General features: G+C 67.1%; 4 protein-coding genes across 4 annotated transcripts; 3 read left to right on the top strand and 1 right to left on the bottom strand.

Annotated features, from left to right (window-relative positions):
- Window positions 1–147: 147 nt before the first annotated feature.
- On the bottom strand, window positions 148–1,835 carry EMIHUDRAFT_204270 (hypothetical protein; the record flags this gene model as incomplete). The annotated part of the gene is made up of 2 exons (XM_005780780.1): window positions 148–516; window positions 1,134–1,835. The coding sequence occupies 2 exons, from the start codon at window positions 1,833–1,835 to the stop codon at window positions 148–150; spliced, it is 1,071 nt and encodes a 356-aa protein (XP_005780837.1).
- A 3,255-nt stretch (window positions 1,836–5,090) lies between these two features.
- On the top strand, window positions 5,091–6,394 carry EMIHUDRAFT_204268 (hypothetical protein; the record flags this gene model as incomplete). The annotated part of the gene is made up of 4 exons (XM_005780779.1): window positions 5,091–5,135; window positions 5,226–5,335; window positions 5,711–6,106; window positions 6,328–6,394. The coding sequence occupies 4 exons, from the start codon at window positions 5,091–5,093 to the stop codon at window positions 6,392–6,394; spliced, it is 618 nt and encodes a 205-aa protein (XP_005780836.1).
- Window positions 6,395–7,619: 1,225 nt separating this feature from the next.
- On the top strand, window positions 7,620–8,163 carry EMIHUDRAFT_64111 (hypothetical protein; the record flags this gene model as incomplete). The annotated part of the gene is made up of 2 exons (XM_005780778.1): window positions 7,620–7,746; window positions 7,817–8,163. The coding sequence occupies 2 exons, from the start codon at window positions 7,620–7,622 to the stop codon at window positions 8,161–8,163; spliced, it is 474 nt and encodes a 157-aa protein (XP_005780835.1).
- Window positions 8,164–9,978: 1,815 nt separating this feature from the next.
- On the top strand, window positions 9,979–13,338 carry EMIHUDRAFT_64057 (peptidase M16; the record flags this gene model as incomplete). Its single annotated transcript, XM_005780777.1, has 4 exons — window positions 9,979–11,366; window positions 11,437–12,703; window positions 12,786–12,989; window positions 13,069–13,338. 4 exons carry the CDS (start codon window positions 9,979–9,981, stop codon window positions 13,336–13,338), a joined length of 3,129 nt encoding a protein of 1,042 aa, XP_005780834.1.
- Between the last annotated feature and the right edge of the window lie 3,060 nt (window positions 13,339–16,398).

Raw genomic sequence — 16,398 nt, 5'->3', positions numbered from 1 at the left:
AGAGGCCCAGAGAGAAGTCACAAAAGCTTTATTAAGCCGTATCCACAATCTCTCGACATGCACAGAAAGAGATGACAAGAACACAGAGTTGAAAAAGGGAGAGAGAACAGGAGATGGGAGGCAAACGATCGAGTACGCACTGGCAGCTTACGACTTTGCCCACGCAACGAGGAGCTCGTTCGCCGGGACCGCCACACGCGCCCGCTGCACGAAGGCCCGCAGCGCCTGACGAGACCCGAGCGCCACGACCCGGCACTGGCCGAGGTCGCCGCCGCCGGGAAGGTGCAGCAGCCGCAGCGTGACACCGGTGGCCGCACTGAGCGAGCGGAGGAGTGCAACTGTCGACGTCGCCCTGCCACCGACCACCGTGACGTCGACCTCGGCGGGAAGCGCGGCGTACCCTCCCGAAAAGGTCGACGCTGGGAAGGTTTGGGCCAGCGCAAACGGGCTCAATGAACAGTAGCGTTCGGTCCACCGCTCGGTGGCGAGAGCAAAAGGACTCGCGGCGATGACGCGCTCGGCCCAACGAGGGCCCGCGGGCGTGCGGGGCGGGAGCAAGGCCCCGCTCGCCACTGTTAGCACGAGCATGTGGGAATGCAGTTTGGCGGGAGCGAGAGTCCCCAAACGCTTGATGATTCGGCGAGGTCTGTTTGGTTTTGGGAGAAGAAGAATTCTCGGCTGGCTAATCACGCCTTCGTCCCCCTCTGCCGCTTCTTTCGCTCGTCTCGCTCTCGCCGCCAGTCGGGCACCGGCCTCGGCGCCGGCTGGGCGGCCGCCGTTGCCTCCGCCTCGCCACCGGCGCCCGGCTCCGGCGGCGCCGCGGCGGCGCCGCGCGCCCGCCTGCCCCGCTTGGCTCGCTCGCGGCCGAGCTTCTTGAGCTTGTGCAGCAGCGCGTCCGAGGGCGGCGGCGGCGCGGCGGCCTCGCGCTCGAAGCGGGCGACGAAGAAGCCGATGGTGCCGTCGTCGGGGTAGAGGGTCCGCACGCAGCAGGCCGCGACCTCCTCCCTGCGCGCGGCGCCGGAGATGGCGGCGCAGCGGTGGCCTCGCCGGTGCCAGGCGGGCAGGGCGGGGACGAGGCGGAAACGGCGCTCCGGCGGCGCGTCGGCCTGCGCCTGCAGCACGGCGGCGACCACCATCTCGTTCTCCGCCTCGTTGACGGAGCAAGTCGAGTAGACGATCGCCGTCACGCCGGGGAAGGCCATCGCGTGCAGCAGCAGGGCGCGCTGGTTGGAGGCGAGCTCTGCGAGTGCGGCCGGCTCGGTGATCGGGTCGAGCGACATGCCCGACGAGGAGCAGGACGGGTCGAGCAGCACGTGCGTCACGCCCGCGTACTCCGGGTCGGCCGGCGCGGCGGACAGGAACGAGGCGTGGCGCGCGCTCACGATGCTCGCGCCCTTGAGGGCCATCCGTTCGCGGAGCAGCGCGCAGCGCCGCTCGTTCATGTCGAAGGCGAGCACCCGGCCGCGGTTCTCCATCAGCATCGCGAGGTGGCTCGTCTTGTTCCCCGGCGCGGCGCAGCCGTCGATCACAACGGCGCCGGGCGGAGGCGCGAGCGCGAGGGCCGGGAAGCAGGACGCCTTCTGCTGCACGACCACCTCACCCGTGGCGACGAGCGGCAGGCGGCTGATGTCGGACTTGCCCTTTGGCTTGAAGACGAGCAGGTCCGGCACGTCCTCGTCGCAGTGGTAACTCCTCTTGCCGGCGTCAGCGGCGTCGGCGGCGCGCCGGTACCCGCTCTCGAGCAGCGCTCGGTCAGCGGCCTTTGCGCCGAGCTTGAGCGTGTTGATTCGCACGTAGCGCGGCAGTCCGGGTAGGCGCGTGTCCTCGCCTTGCATGAGGCACGGTCGCAGTGTCGGTGCCTCTTCACAGCGCAACGCGGGTGGGCGCCGGCTCGTTTGGCCGTGGCGCTGCTGGGTGAAGGTCAAGACCGTCACGCCGCCCCTGCGCCAGAGGGTGCGCAAGAATTCTTAAGATACAAGCCTCTCTCACAGCACACTGGCACAAGAAAACCTACGGCGTGGATCCAAGCTCCAAGTGCTCCAAGTGCTCCAGGACAAGTTGCGTCTAGGGAAGAAAGGGGATAAGGGCGGACAGACCGGCGAGGCGGACGAGGAGGGGGAGGACCAAGGGGCGAGCGGGCAGCGGTCGACCGCGAAGAAAAGAACCCCTCTGTGGCCATGAAGCATGATGATGCCCGGGCCTCCAGGAGGGGCGCTTATCTCCGTGCAAGAGGCGCTGGGCTTAGGGCCGGAGCCGCCAAAGCCGCTTACGGCCGAGGAGGCTGAAGCGGCGGCGGAGGCTGAGGACCTGACGCTGGCGCTGTCGGACAAGAGCGCCACTGGCTTCAAGAGCGTCGGCAAGATCAAGAATAGCACGAGGCCGTACGTGGCGCGGGCGTCTTGCAACGGCCACGCCCTCGTCCTCGGCTGCTTTGCCACGCCTCAGGAGGCGGCCCTCGTCATCGCCCGCCGCGCGGCAGTGGAGGGGGTGGCCACGCCGCTGCGCCGGGCCCTCGCCAAGGATGAACACGCGATGTCCTCCCAGGAGGCGGAAGCGGCGGCTGGGGCGGCTGGCACCACACTCCTCTCCTTAAAATCCCTGTGTGGTGGCGGCGTGTGCCGTCCGTGTGCCCGAGCGTGTGTGTGCCGTCTTCCCATCCCTCCCTTGGGGTGTCTGTTTTCTTTCTTTCTTTTCAGCTCCCCGGCCCTGGATGTGAGGCTCCTGCCCCCCGCACTCCAAGTGCTCCAAGGCCGTCTCACACCCACCCACCCGAGCGCCGAGGGCAGCAAACAACATGGGCGACGCCGCCAGCCACACTCCTTCTCCTTAAAATCAATCCCTGTGTGGCGCCCCCGCTGTGGGTCAGGCTGTGCGGCCGTGTGGCTGTGGGTCAGGCTGTGCCTCTGGGGGGGGGCGGGGGTACCCGGAGGCACCGTGCGCCGCGCCGCAGTGCGGAAACGGGGCTTTGGCACCGTCACTGCGTCAGAGTCGCTCAGAGCACCAACTTCCCGATTAAATACGGTTGATTAGAGGGCAGATTTGGAAAGATCTCGAGGAGTACACACAGATAGACCCTCCAATCATGAGAAACCTCCAACCTGATCGGGCGTACTGACCGCCGACAGATCACTCCAGACAGCAGACAGGCCGACCTGAGGGAGGGTGTAGAGGATGTAGAGTGTAGAGCGCTGGAGAGATGTAGAGATGTAGAGCGCTGGAGAGCGCTGTAGAGCTGTAGAGCTCTACATCCGCCGCGTGACGAGGCGCCTGCGTCGTAGAGCGATGTAGAGCGCGATTTTGCTGTAGAGTTTGTTGTAGAGGCTCTACAGGTCAGCTTCTACAGCCAAACCGCCGGGAAGGCAGTGACTGAAAGAGGTCGAGCCGCGCTAATGGGGTGTCTCCTCGAGCTTACTGGAGCTCTGATGGACGGCCCTGACTATCCCTGACACACAGAGAGTCACTCTGACGGCACACAACACCACACACACACACACACACACACACACACACACACACACACACACACACACACACACACACACACACACACACACACACACACACACACACACACACACACACACACCACTGGCTTCTTTAGCAGGCGGTGGACTGTCGGCTGCGAGGACGGTCGCATTTGCGCGAGGCGAGGCAAGCATTGCTGCGCGTTGCATGCGCCATGAGTCGCGCCACGAGCGCGTGCGGGAGCTCCTGGCTGAGCGTTGAGTCCAGGCGAGTTGCGCTGGCCACTATCGCTACGCCGAGCTGAGCTGACGCGCCGAGGCGCCGGCCAGTCGCAGCCGTGAGGCATGCCACAGCAGCAGAGGCACCTGCCACCCATTGGGCGGGCAGACAGAGAAGAGCGACCCGTACGACGCGCACTTGTCGTCCTCCCTCCTCGCCACATGACGGCCGCCCCCCGACACCAACAGTCGCGCTCCGCACGCCTTCGAGGTCAGCTGCGGCCGAGCGACGATCGGCTCGCCTCCGATCGCTGGGCGCGGTCACTCTGCGGCCCATCACCCGCCTGCCGATCACCTGTCCGCCTCGCCGCGCGCGGGCCGCTCGCCTGCTCGCCACCGCCGCCGCGTTCCCCGCGCCGCCACGCTTCCCTGTGCACCTGACCGCGCTCGAGCTGCGCACAGACGGCGCGCTCTGGCAGACAGAGCAGCGGCCGCCCAGGCGGTCGCTGCTCCGCCCCGTCCGAATCCGTCCGCCCGCGCGTGCCGCTGCCGCCGCCGCCGCCGCCACCGCCGCCGCGTTTCCCCGCGCCGCCACGCTTCCCTGTGCACCTGACCGCGCTCGAGCTGCGCACAGACGGCGCGCTCTGGCAGACAGAGCAGCGGCCGCCCAGGCGGTCGCTGCTCCGCCCCGTCCGAATCCGTCCGCCCGCGCGTGCCGCTGCCGCCGCCGCCGCCGCCACCGCCGCCGCGTTTCCCCGCGCCGCCACGCTTCCCTGTGCACCTGACCGCGCTCGAGCTGCGCACAGACGGCGCGCTCTGGCAGACAGAGCAGCGGCCGCCCAGGCGGTCGCTGCTTCGCCCCGTCCGAATCCGTCCGCCCGCGCGTGCCACTGCCGCCGCCGCCGCCGCTCCACCCGATCCCCGTGTGTCGTGAGAGTAATGCTTTGTGTATGGCAGAGATGCGAGATGTGGCACCCGCGGGTGCCGACCGCGGTGTGACGTGTCCCCCCCGCGTGTGTGTGTGTGGACTTGTCACTTGAGCCTCTATGATTCGTAGACCATCTGCGCAGCGCCTCGGAGAGGCGCGCAGGAGGCGCGCTTTGTACTCGGGTTTGGATGGTAGCGGGGGGCCCCGCCGGAGGCTGGTTACTGATTTCTAACCACACACATGGACATGCACCTATTTTGCGGCACGCACGATAGCTGGGCTGCAACATACACACACCTACCTACACTCGACTGCAACGGCGCGCAGCGGCCGGTGTGGACGCCGTTGTTTCGCAGCTCGGTCGGGGGGGGGGGCGCCCAGACGTGTCCCTTCCTTCCGCTAAAAATCATTTACGTGGCGGACTGGAAGGGGTTGCGTGAGCGCGCCACGCGAAGAGCCGGAAACGCCGGCCTCCTCAAATGCGCCGCTTCTGCTCCGGCTCTGCCCGCGTCGGCATCCTGCAGGTCTTCCGCCTCGAGGCCGCGCCGCGCCCGGCCGAGGCGAGCGCGCGCCCGCGGCTGCTCTTCCCCACCGGCCTGCCCTCTCCCGCCGAGGCGGCGGCTGCGCTCTCTGCCGCCTCGGCCCGCGGCGAGCCCGTCTTCATCACCGAGCATGTGCTGGGCCAGCTGCTGGGATCGGAGGGCAGCGGCATGGCTCTCGCGGAGTCCGGTCCTTCGGCAGGCCCGCCCACGCTCGCGGAGGGCGGCGGCTCCAAGGACGCCTTGGCCGCGCCTCTCGAGGCGGCCGCCGCTGGCACCGCGGCCCTCGTCGCCGGCGGCCAGAGCATACCGCTCACCCACGCCCTCGCCGCCGACGCTGCGGCCGCGGAGCCCGACTGGGTCGCGACCCGGCAGCCCACCGCCGACGACGCCGACACGGTGCTACCTCCCGCCGGCGCGGCGAGAGAGCTGCTCACTGCGGCGGCCGAGGGGGACGCGGCGCGGCTGAGGAGCCTGCTGAGCGCGGACGCGGGCGGCGGCGCCGCCCCGGCCGCCGCGGCGTTCCTCTCGAGCGCGCGGCTCCCTCCCTCTGGCGCGAGCGCGCTCCACCTCGCCGCCGCCGCCGGCGCGGAGAGCGCAGTCGAGCTGCTGCTCGCGCGCGGGGCGCCGGTGCGGGCGACGGCGGCGAACGGGTCGACGGCGCTCCACTGGGCCGCCCTCTCGGGCCACGCGGGCGTCGTCAAGGCGCTGCTGCACGCGGGCGCGCCCACCGACGCGCGCACCTCGACGTGGTGCGCGACGGTGCGCGGCGAAGACACGGGGCAGACGGCGGCTCACTGGGCCGCGTCGGCGGGGCACGGCGAGAGCCTCGCCGCGCTGCTCGAGGCGGGGCCCCACGCGCTGATGATGCGCGACGAGCGCCAGCTGACGCCGTCGGGCCTCGCGGCGAAGGAGGGGTACACGGGCCTGGTGCGCCGGCTCGACGAGCTCGAGGGGTCGAGGGTGGTGTGCGTGGGGGTGCGGATGGAGCTGAGCGCGCAGAGCGCCGATCGGGGCGGCCGCGAGGCGGAGGCGGGCGCCGAGCCGGGGGGGCGCGAGCCGGGCAAGACGCTGCTGGACTGACGAGTGGGAGGGTCGTGGTGTGTGGCGAACGCGGTGCGTGGGGTGCTAGCGTGTCGCGCTGAAAGAGAGAAACCACTGCGCCCTCTCCGTATAGGGAGCAAATGAAACGCAAGAAACAGTCTCATGTGACGCGGATGTCTGCGGCTGCGGTGCGCGGATGAAACGGGAATGCCGAAAGGAAGCGGAAAGAAACGCGATCAAAGAAACAACCTCTCTCGGACTCGGATCTCGGTGAACTCGTCCGGGTTTGTCTCTTTTTGTGAACTCGGCACGGAAAAAGAAAGAAAGAAAACAGACAGCCCAAGGGAGGGATGGGAGGACGGCACGCCGCCACCACACAGGGATTTTAAGGAGGGGAGTGTGGTGCTACTCGGCACGAAAGAAAAGAAAGAAAGAAAGCGGACAACCCAAGGGAGGCGGCGCAGCGGCTCTCCCGCGACCCCGGCCCCTCTCATAGCCGCCGCCGTAGCCGCAGCCCTAACTCTTGCCGCTCTTCCGTGTCGGGTTGTGACGAGGGGTGCGGGTGAGGGGACACGGATTGAAGATCCCTCACACCAAGATCGTGCAGGGCGGGGACACATGTCCCTAAATCCCATCTCGTCTCAGAGTTTGCCCGTTTTATTTATTTATTTTATTTACCCAAGGGAGGGATGGGAGGACGGCACGCCGCCACCACACAGGGATTTTAAGGAGAGGGGTATGGTGCGCTAGCCGTCGCTCACCCTTGGGCGTCCGCCTCTTCCTATCTCTCTTCGCAGGTCTCTCTCCGATTCTCGCTGCAACCTTCGTGCCACCTCGCGGTCGCCCCCTTCTCGTCGTGCTCTCCCTTGTCGCTTCTTCCTCTGTCGCGTCGCTCTCCTCTGCCTCGTTCTGCGACGCCGCAGCCGCCTGCCGTTCCCTTGTTCTCGCGGCTTCTTTCGCCTTTCGGCGCAGCTCCGCCCTCCTTGCTGCATATCCTGGCCCCTCCGAGTCTATCGAGCTCTCCTCGAGCAAGGACGAGTCTTCTGACGCCCACTGCTATCATTTGCCGCCAAGTCATATCATTGCTCAGGTCCACTCTCTCTTCGGACACTTGTGCCTTCACGGATGCTGCCGGCGCTGGGGTCCCCTTCGGGTGCATCGTGACAGCTGACAACGGGATTTCCACTGGTTCTTCCTCCTCGGAGTCGTCTTCCCCGGCTTCCTTCCGCTCGGCTCTACGTTCGGTACGTTCGGCGTGGCTCAGGCATCCTTCCAAAATGTTTTTTTTCTTCACGTCCTCACGCTCGTTCCCGGGTAGCGGACGCGCGGCGGCACCTGCCCCCCGGGCAAACGAGCGCTCGCATTCACACTGCGTTCGTGACGTGACGCCTGTCTAGCCTTCATCGCGTGTGAAGCGTGCCGCGGATGCAGGAGGGGCTGAACGCGTCGCCCGAGCTCCACGCTGAGAGCGACGAGCAGAGATCGGCAAACGAGTGCGCCACTGAGGCGGACCCGAATGCGCGGGACCGAATCGACTCGCTCGAGATTTTCGGTCCGCGCGGAAGCGCCTCCCACGCAGCCTTTTGTTCGCCTCCGCCCGACGTCGCCCCCGCCGCCCGCAGAGCTGATACGCGGGATCAAGGACCCGGAGCACCCGCACACACTCGAGCAGCTCAACGTGGCGCAGCGGCGGCTCATCGACGTAGACGACGAGGGAGGGCGTGTCGTGGTCCGCTTCACGCCGACGATACCGCACTGCTCCATGGCGACGCTCATCGGCCTCTGCTTGCGCGTCAAGCTGCTGCGCTCGCTCCCGCCGCGCCTCAAGGTGGACATCCTCATCTCGCCCGGCGCGCACGCTTCGGAGGAGGCGATCAACAAGCAGCTCAACGATAAGGAGAGGGTGGCCGCCGCACTGGAGAATGACAACCTGCTCGGCGTCGTGAACCAGTGCTTGCTGAACGCGTAGACGAGTGTTCTGTTCCCTTTCCCCGTGTAATCTCCCCGTCCCCCTGTGAAGAAGTGACGAAAGTTCGCTGGAGCCCCGATCATCTCGACCAGAGAGTAATGGAAATCTCTGCGCAAGACCAGTAGATCGTTGGGGTAGAGATAGTAGATTAAGACTGGAGATCCTAGCGGATCTCTCACACGGACACGCCCAAGTCTCGCCAGTAGATCCGTCCTGTGTCCGGTTCCCCATTCAAGACTAAAGATCGAAGATTGAGATTGTGGATTGCAGATCGCTCTGAGCAGCAGCAGGGCCAAAATGTGGAGATAGGAGATGGAGAATGCAGATTGTAGATCCTAGCGCCCAGCCATCCGCCCCAGATGTGAGATCGAAGATTGAAAATGGAGGTCGTAGATTGCTGCCGGCGGCGACAGTGGCCAAGTAGAAGATTGGAGATTGGAGATGAGAGATGGTCAGTGTGAATGAATCCAAATTGCATCTCCTTGAAGGTTTGAGCCCCCCTCCTCCCCCGGGCCCCCGAATCGAGATTGGAGATTGGAGATTGGAGATTGAGCGACAGCTGATTGCGACCATGCTATCCTTGCGACAGCCTGTCGGCGCTGCTGACCGTGCCCTGCTGCACAACTGACCACCTGCATAGCTCGCGGCCTTAGTACCCAGCATTCAGTGACGACCTGATCGTGCGGCCAGTAGGAAGGTGTCCTTCCAGCGCGTGCACGCTTCTGACGCAATGAGCGTCACAAACTGCCTCGGATTGGCTGCTGGCACTCTCGAGGCTATGCCTACACAGCCTCGCGCGCATGGGCAGTCAAGAGGGACCATGCACCTTCTCACGACAGCGCCGGTGCCTCTCTCTTGGACCGGCAAACGTGGTGGTCTCGTGTCACCAATGTGGGACCAGTGCGGCATCGCGCCGATCGACAGCTCTGAACTGCGCCTCACCACTGACCGGGAAGGCCGCCAAGTGGGCCAGCACAGGTCGCACATTGTGGCAGCAGCCAGCAGCGCATGTCTGATAGCTAGAGCAGCAGCGTCAGGGTCGCAGGGTCGGATCGTGTCAAGCCTCTCGCCCGGCCGGCCGCGTGCACTGCAGACGTCGGCCTGTCTGCTGTCTGGAGTGATCTGTCGGCGGTCAGTACGACCGATCAGGTTGGAGTTTTCTGATGATTGGAGGGTCTATCTGTATGTACTCCTCGAGATCTTTCCAAATCTGCCCTCTGATTAACCTAGCTTAATCGGGAAGTTGGTGGTATGAGCGAGTATGAGCGCCGGGCCCCGTTTCCGCACTGCGGCGCGGCGCACGGTGCCTCAGGGGGCCCCCGCCTCCCCCCAGAGGACAAAGCTGGTGTCCGACCCCGACCGCCGGCCGAAACAGCCGCGTCCAGCCCGACCTGCGGCCGGCCGAAAATAATTTAGTGGGCGGACTTGTATCTGTCCTGGACCACAACCTGGCTGGAGTACCAACCACTTGCACGTCGTCTTTTTCGCCTCAGTCAGTGGGGAGTGGCCGCGCCGAGCTCCGCGGACGGGCCCCTCCACCCCTGCAGCACCCTTCACTTCCGGATCATGTATATGTAGTCCCCACAATCGTGGGATCGCTTGCAGCTATGGTTTCTTATTTTCGTCCGAGAAAATTCCCGCTACCTGGGTAGCCGGGCTGTCTCAGCTGCCGCCGGGGCTGTCTGCTGCCGCTGTCTATCTACGGCATCCCTATACAAGAGACCACCTATGCTCCGCGGCGTCACCTTTGCGATGCTCCGCAGCGTCTCTGCCGCGATGCTCAGCGCCCGAGGCAGCGCACCGTTGCTCGCGCCGATGCACAGCGCTCGCCGCAGCTGGGCGCAGCTTAGCGCTGGCGCGCCCGCAGCCCGATCCCTCGGGACGGTGGGCGCACCGCAGCCGGCCAGCTTCGAGGCGCTCGACATCTCGGGCGTCCTGGACCGCTTTGAGCTAGTGCGGACCGAGCGTGTGCCCGAGCGAGGCCTGACGGCGACGCTCTACCGCCACAAGGCGACCTCGGCGGAGGTGCTCTCCATCGACGCCCCGGACGAGAACAAGGTCTTCTCTTGCAACTTCCGGACGCTCCCAAAGGACGACACGGGCGTGCCTCACATCCTCGAGCACTCGGTGCTGTGCGGCTCGCGGCGCTACCCGCTGAAGGAGCCCTTCGTCGAGCTCCTCAAGGGCTCGCTCAAGACCTTTCTGAACGCGATGACCGGCCCGGACCGGACAATGTACCCGGTCGCCAGCCAGAACAAGCAGGACTTTTTCAACCTCGTCTCCGTGTATCTCGACGCGTGCCTCTTCCCGCGCGTGCTTGACCCGGTCGAGGGGCCGAGGATCCTCAAGCAGGAGGGGTGGCACTACGACGTCGATGACGCAGAGGGGCCGCTCAAGTACAAGGGCGTGGTCTTCAACGAGATGAAGGGCGTCTACTCGAGCCCGGACCAGCTCCACTACCGCGCCCTCAAAAAGGCGCTCTTCCGCGGCCACCCGATCTACGCGATCGACTCGGGCGGCGACCCGCGCTCCATCCCGACGCTGACGTACGACGCGTTCGCCGACTTCCACCGCCGGTACTACCACCCCTCCAACGCAAAGATCTACGTGTACGGCGACGAGGCCGAGCTGCCCACCGCAGAGCGCCTCGCGCTGCTCGAGTCGTGGCTCGCCGAGTTCGGCTCCTCGCGCGGCGGAGGCGACGAGCAGATCCCGTGGCAGCCCGCAGAGCCGGAGCCGTACGAGGTGTCCGAGCCGTACCCCGTCGACGCGGCCGCGGCTGCCGCGCCGACGCAGTTTGTCACCCTCGGGTGGCTCTTCCCACCCAGCCCGCTCGAGCCGTCCAAGAAGCTGGCTTGGGGCGTGCTCAACGACTTGCTCCTTGGCAAGCCGAGCGCGGCGCTGCAGCAGCCACTGCTCGCCTCCAAGCTGGGCTCCGCCGTCGTCGGCGGCGGGTACGGCGCGTCGCTGCAGCAGGCCGCCTTCTCCGTCGGCCTCAAGGGCGTGGCTCCCGGCGACGAGGCGAAGGGGCGGGTGTCGGCTCTAATCCTCGAGACGCTCGACTCGATCGCCGAGAGCGGCTTCGAGCAGTCGGCGGTCGAGGCGTCGATGAACACGATCGAGTTCCGGCTGCGCGCGGCGTCCGCCTCGCCGATGAAGGGCCTCTCCTTCATGATGGGCGCCCTCTCCGAGTGGGTGTATGGGTGGTCCTCTCCCCTCTCCTTGAGGGCGCGCCTCGGTGTCGCGTCCATGACCCGTCCCCGCGCCCCTCAGGCGCGACCCGATCGAGCCCCTCCGCTTCGAGGAGGCGCTCGCCTCGCTCAAGGAGGACGTCGCGCGGAGGGGCGGCGCGGTCTTCGTCGAGCTCCTGCGCGAGTCGGTGCTCGAGAACCGCCACCGCTGCACGCTCTCCCTCGTCCCCGAGCCGGATCTCGGAGGCAGGCTGCAGGCGGCCGAGGAGCAGGAGCTGAGCGCCGTGCGCGAGCGGCTCAGCGCCGGCGAGCTCAAGGCGCTCGAGGAGGAGACGCGCGCGCTGCGGGCGGCGCAGGCCGCGCGGGACGACCCCGCCGACCTCGCCAAGCTGCCCACCCTGTCGACGTCCGATTTGACGGCGTCCACAAAGTCCATCCCGATCGAGGTGGACGAGGTGGCGGTGGCGGGGGGCGGGCGCGCCACCCTCCTCACCCACGAGCTGCCCACCGACGGGCTCGTGTACCTCAACGTCGGCTTCGACCTCGCTCGCCTGCCCATCGACGACGTGCCATACGTGCCGCTCCTCTGCAGGATGATGTCCGAGCTCGGCACCGACACCCTCGACGAGACTGCCTTCTCGCGCACGGTCAGCGCTCAGACGGGCTCGCTCGGCGTCTCGACGATGACGTCCGCCAAGCCGAGGCCGGGCGGCGCCGCCGGGTCACCCGACGAGGCGGTGGCGATGCTGATGCTGAGCGGCAGGGCTGTGGCCGACAAGGCGCCGCAGCTGTTCGACCTGGCGGCGGACATGCTGGCGAGTACGCAGCTCGACAACGCAGAGCGCGCCGTCGCGATGCTCAAGCAGTCCCTCGCCCGCGCCGAGGCGGCGGTCGTCTCGTCGGGCAACTCGTACGCCTCCGCGGCCCTCGCGGCGCGCTTCTCGCTCTGCGGCTCGGTCGACGAGATGCTGGGCGGCGTCTCGCAGCTCCACACCCTCCGAGGCGCGCTCGAGCAGGCGCAGAGCGACTGGCCGGCCCTCCTCGCGCGGCTCGAGCGGATGCGGTCTGCGCTCCTCTCGGCCGACGGCGCGGTCGTCAACTTGTCCGCCGACGAGCAGTCCCTCGCGACGACGGCCGCGCACGTGCCGCGCCTGCTCGGGCGGCTCCCCTCGGCGGCGGCGCCGAGCGACGGCGGCTGGGCGTGGTCGGCGGGGGGCGTGCTCGTGCCGTCGCACGAGGGGCTGCAGGTGCCGACGCAGGTGAGCTACGTCGCCAAGGCGCTCCCCATCTTCCAGCCGGGAGAGAGGATCTGCGGCTCAACTTCGGTGGTGTCGCGCTATCTGCGCACGGTGCGGCTTGCGACTCGGCAGGCCTCCGACCACATCGCCCCTCCACGACCACCCCCCCCCCCCCTGCCCGCCCCCTCGTTAGGCCTACCTGTGGAACACGGTGCGCGTCCAGGGAGGCGCGTACGGCTGCAACCTGGCCTTCAGCCGCCTCGACGGGCGGGCGACCTTCAGCTCCTACCGCGACCCGAACCTCGCAGCCACGCTCGAGGCCTACGACGGCACCGGCGCCTATCTGCGCAGCAACCCTCTCGGGCCAAGCGAGCTGTCCAAGGCCATCATCGGAGCGGTGACGACGACGCCTCTTGCACTGCAAGAGACCGAGGCCACCTCTCGAGCGCTGTCACCGTGCCGCCGCCTGAGCGTAGGTGGGCGAGCTCGACGCGCCGCAGTCGGTCGACGCGCGAGGCGTCACCTCGATGGTGCGCCACTTGCTCGGCGTGACGGAGGAGGAGCGGCAGATTTGGCGCGACGAGGTGCTCGCCACGACCGCCGCGGATTTTGTCGCGTTCGCCGACCGGATCGACGAGGTGGCCGCCCGCGGGTCGGTCGCGGTCGTTGCGTCCGAGAGCGCAATCGCCGAGGCGAACGTGGCGCTGCCAGAGGCGGCAAGGCTGCAGGCGAAGGCGGTGCTCTGATATTGGTGGTGTGAGAGGCGGCAAGGCTGCAGGCGAAGGCGGTGCTCTGATATTGGTGGTGTGAGAGAGGATTGTGCACTTGTCATGTCTCTTTTAACCCCTAAACGGCGTTCCTGTCAGTACTGACAGGAACTCCGTCTATTTTATCGTTCAACGTAGAAATTTATTTCTGTAGTGTAACTCACTCCCAAGATTAATTCTCGCGCACGTCTACTCTTGGCCGAGGAGAGCGGTCTGCCTCCACCACAAATGCCCGCAGGCTCATCAATACGGATGGATTGCCGACGGGCAAGCGCCTCATTGGCGCTCTCCCGAAGCAGCCCGTCGATGCAAGTGGCTCGCGCGGCCACGGCCACAACGACGCGTCGCCGGCGGCGCTCACTCGAGCCCGAGCCCTCCGCGATGGCAACGCCAGGTTGTCGCGTCCACCCCGCTAGCACTTTAGCACGCCACCCGCATACCGACGATAGCATCGCACGCGGCGTCCACCGGCGGGGGAGCAATGGAGGAGCGGTCAGCAGTCTCGACCTTCCGACCCGCCTCTGTCTTTCGTGCACAGGTACTGAGCACATCCTACTCTCGCTGCTGGCTGTTCACACAGCCAGACCTAGACACCTGCCCACACATCGTGTCACTGCCCCCTCTGTGCCCATCGCCCCACTGGCCCCTTCCCCACGGCCCTCGCTTCGCCCTGCACAGAGCCTCCCCGACGGAATGAAGAAACACCAGGGGTGAGGAACCACCCCGACCAAACCGACGGCGCGTTTTTCTCAAATGCGCCCCAAACTGTCCTGCCATTCTCCACGCCGACCGCCGCCCAGCAGCCAGAGCTGGCAGAAGCCGACGTGGCCGACGTGCAGCCGATGCAGATCGACCCGCCGGGCTCCGGATGCAACCTCGCCGTCGCCCCCTGCTCCACCGCCGCTCCCGCCCACCACGCCGCCGTTGCATTCGTCGAGCCGGCTGCACCTCGGCGTTCTCCCCGGCTACGACGCAGCGATTGTGATGGTATCATTTCGCATGCTGACGTTCACGACCCGCCGGGCTCCAGTTGCACCCCCGCCGCTTCGCCGCCCGTCGCCAGGCCAGACGCACCCGCCGACCACGCCGCCGCTGCATCCGCCTCTTCCGCTGCCGCTTGCCCGGTCTTGGCCGTTGCTTTCCCCACCGCTTCGCCGCCCGTCGCCAGCCCCGCCGCACCCACTCCCTCCTCCGCCGCCGTTGTTTCGCAAGCTGGTGGCGTGCAGCTGATCCACTCCGCGAGGTCAGCCACTGGGTACATGGGCGTGTGCGGCGTGTCAGGCGGGAAGTTCATGGCGCGCGTCACTCGCCAAGGCCAGAAGGTGAGCTTGGGCGTGTTCGAAACCGCGGTGGATGCCGCAGTCGCCTACGCCAAGCACATGCGCGAGCCGCCCAGCGTGCCCGCCGCACCACCCACCTCCGGACAGGCCCCAGCCCCGCCAGCTGGCGCCGCGACCCTCGGCTCATCGCCCTCCGCAGCCCGCGCCGTCGCCGTCGCCGTCGCCACCGCCACCACCGCCACCGCCACCGCCACCGCCACCGCCACCGCCACCGCCACCGCCACCGCCACCGCCACCGTGCCACGTGCAGCCGCCTTCGCCGGCCCCTTTGCCGGACCTTCCGCCGTCGACTTTCTGGCGCAGTCTCCGTGCGAGTGCACTTCCACCGGCTGGTGCCCTCAGCATCCCAAGCCGCGTGGAAGGAAGCCAGCCAACCACACGTGGCAGTACGTGCCGTCGCTGGGCCACTGGGCTTACCTCCACAACGAGACGAACGCTCTGTGGGACCGGATATGGAGCAGAAAGCAGGACCGGCACGCGCCCGGTCGGGTTCAGGTTCGGGACCGCATAGCAGAGGCGAAGCGCGCCGATCTCCAGCGCCGCCGCAGTGTCACGTACGCCCATCGCCAGGCTGCGCGCAGGAAGAAGGTGACGCTGCTGCGCGTGGACAAAAACAACAAGTGCAACTGCCCACCTCGCTGCTACTGCGATGTATGTCCCACTGCAAAAAAGGACGAAGCGGAGACGGTGTGCCCTCCACCCTGCGCTCCCGCCTCGAGCCGCATTTGCTAACTCGCCGCGCCCGCATTCCCACGCCGCGTCCGCCTCGAGCCCCGCTTGATGATGGGCTGCGCAGGCCGCTTGCAAGCTGGAAGAGCTGTTCCACGAGTCGACCAACGTGTTCATGGACATGGACCACTCGCCGAGGGTGCTCGACAAGCTGCTCGAGCAGTGCGTGGAAGTGTCGGTCGAGCGGAAGAGCGAGATCCTGTGCGAGTGGGCGGGCAAACGGATGTGCCACGGGCTTCCGCTTGAGTCGTGTGCCTCGTGCGGCATCCGCGACCCGGATCGTGACTACCACGTCGTGCGACTCAAAGAGCTGCCGTCCGTCTTTCGCCTCGACAAGGACGCCTGCGCTCGACGCGCGCGGCTCGGGTCGGTCGACATGGTCTTCCCTCGCAATGGCGCAGGCGACGTGCTGCACGACTTCCTCCACTGCCCTTCACTTTGCCTCTCTCGCGCGTCACTCACCTTTAGTGCGCTCGTGCCACCTTGCAGATGGCTACGATACTCGATCCGTCGACATCCGACCCATCATGAGCTGCTACGAGGCCCCCGACGGCACGCTCTACTACCTGCACCCAGAGTTTGTCGACGTCGCGGAGGACGCGTCCAACCCGTCGATGCTCTTCTGCGACAAGTGCAACGCCCAGGTTGGCGTTGGCGTCAAGAAGCCCAAGGCGCCGAGCCACTCCCTCGCGGCGGGCGTCGACTTTGGCGTGCTCTCGCGCATCCCCGAGTTCTGCGACTCGGACATGCAGCTCTCGGAGGCGGAGCAGATGCTCCTCTCCGACGTGCGTCTCTATCACATCGTGACCAAGGCGCGCCGAGATGCCGCTGAGATACTGCCGAGATTTCGCGACGCTATTGAGGGCTTTCACGCCGCGTCGCCACCCAGCTCGCCTCCGCCGAGCCCGCCGCCGCCCTCGCCTCCGCCGCCGCCGCCGCCCTCGCCTCTGCCGCCGTTGCCGCCGCCTCC

This window comes from Emiliania huxleyi (genome assembly GCF_000372725.1).
Source record: "Emiliania huxleyi CCMP1516 chromosome Unknown EMIHUscaffold_21, whole genome shotgun sequence".
NCBI lineage: Eukaryota > Haptophyta > Isochrysidales > Noelaerhabdaceae > Emiliania > Emiliania huxleyi.
Note: the sequence above shows the minus strand (reverse complement) of the source record. Positions and strands in the feature narration are given on the sequence as shown.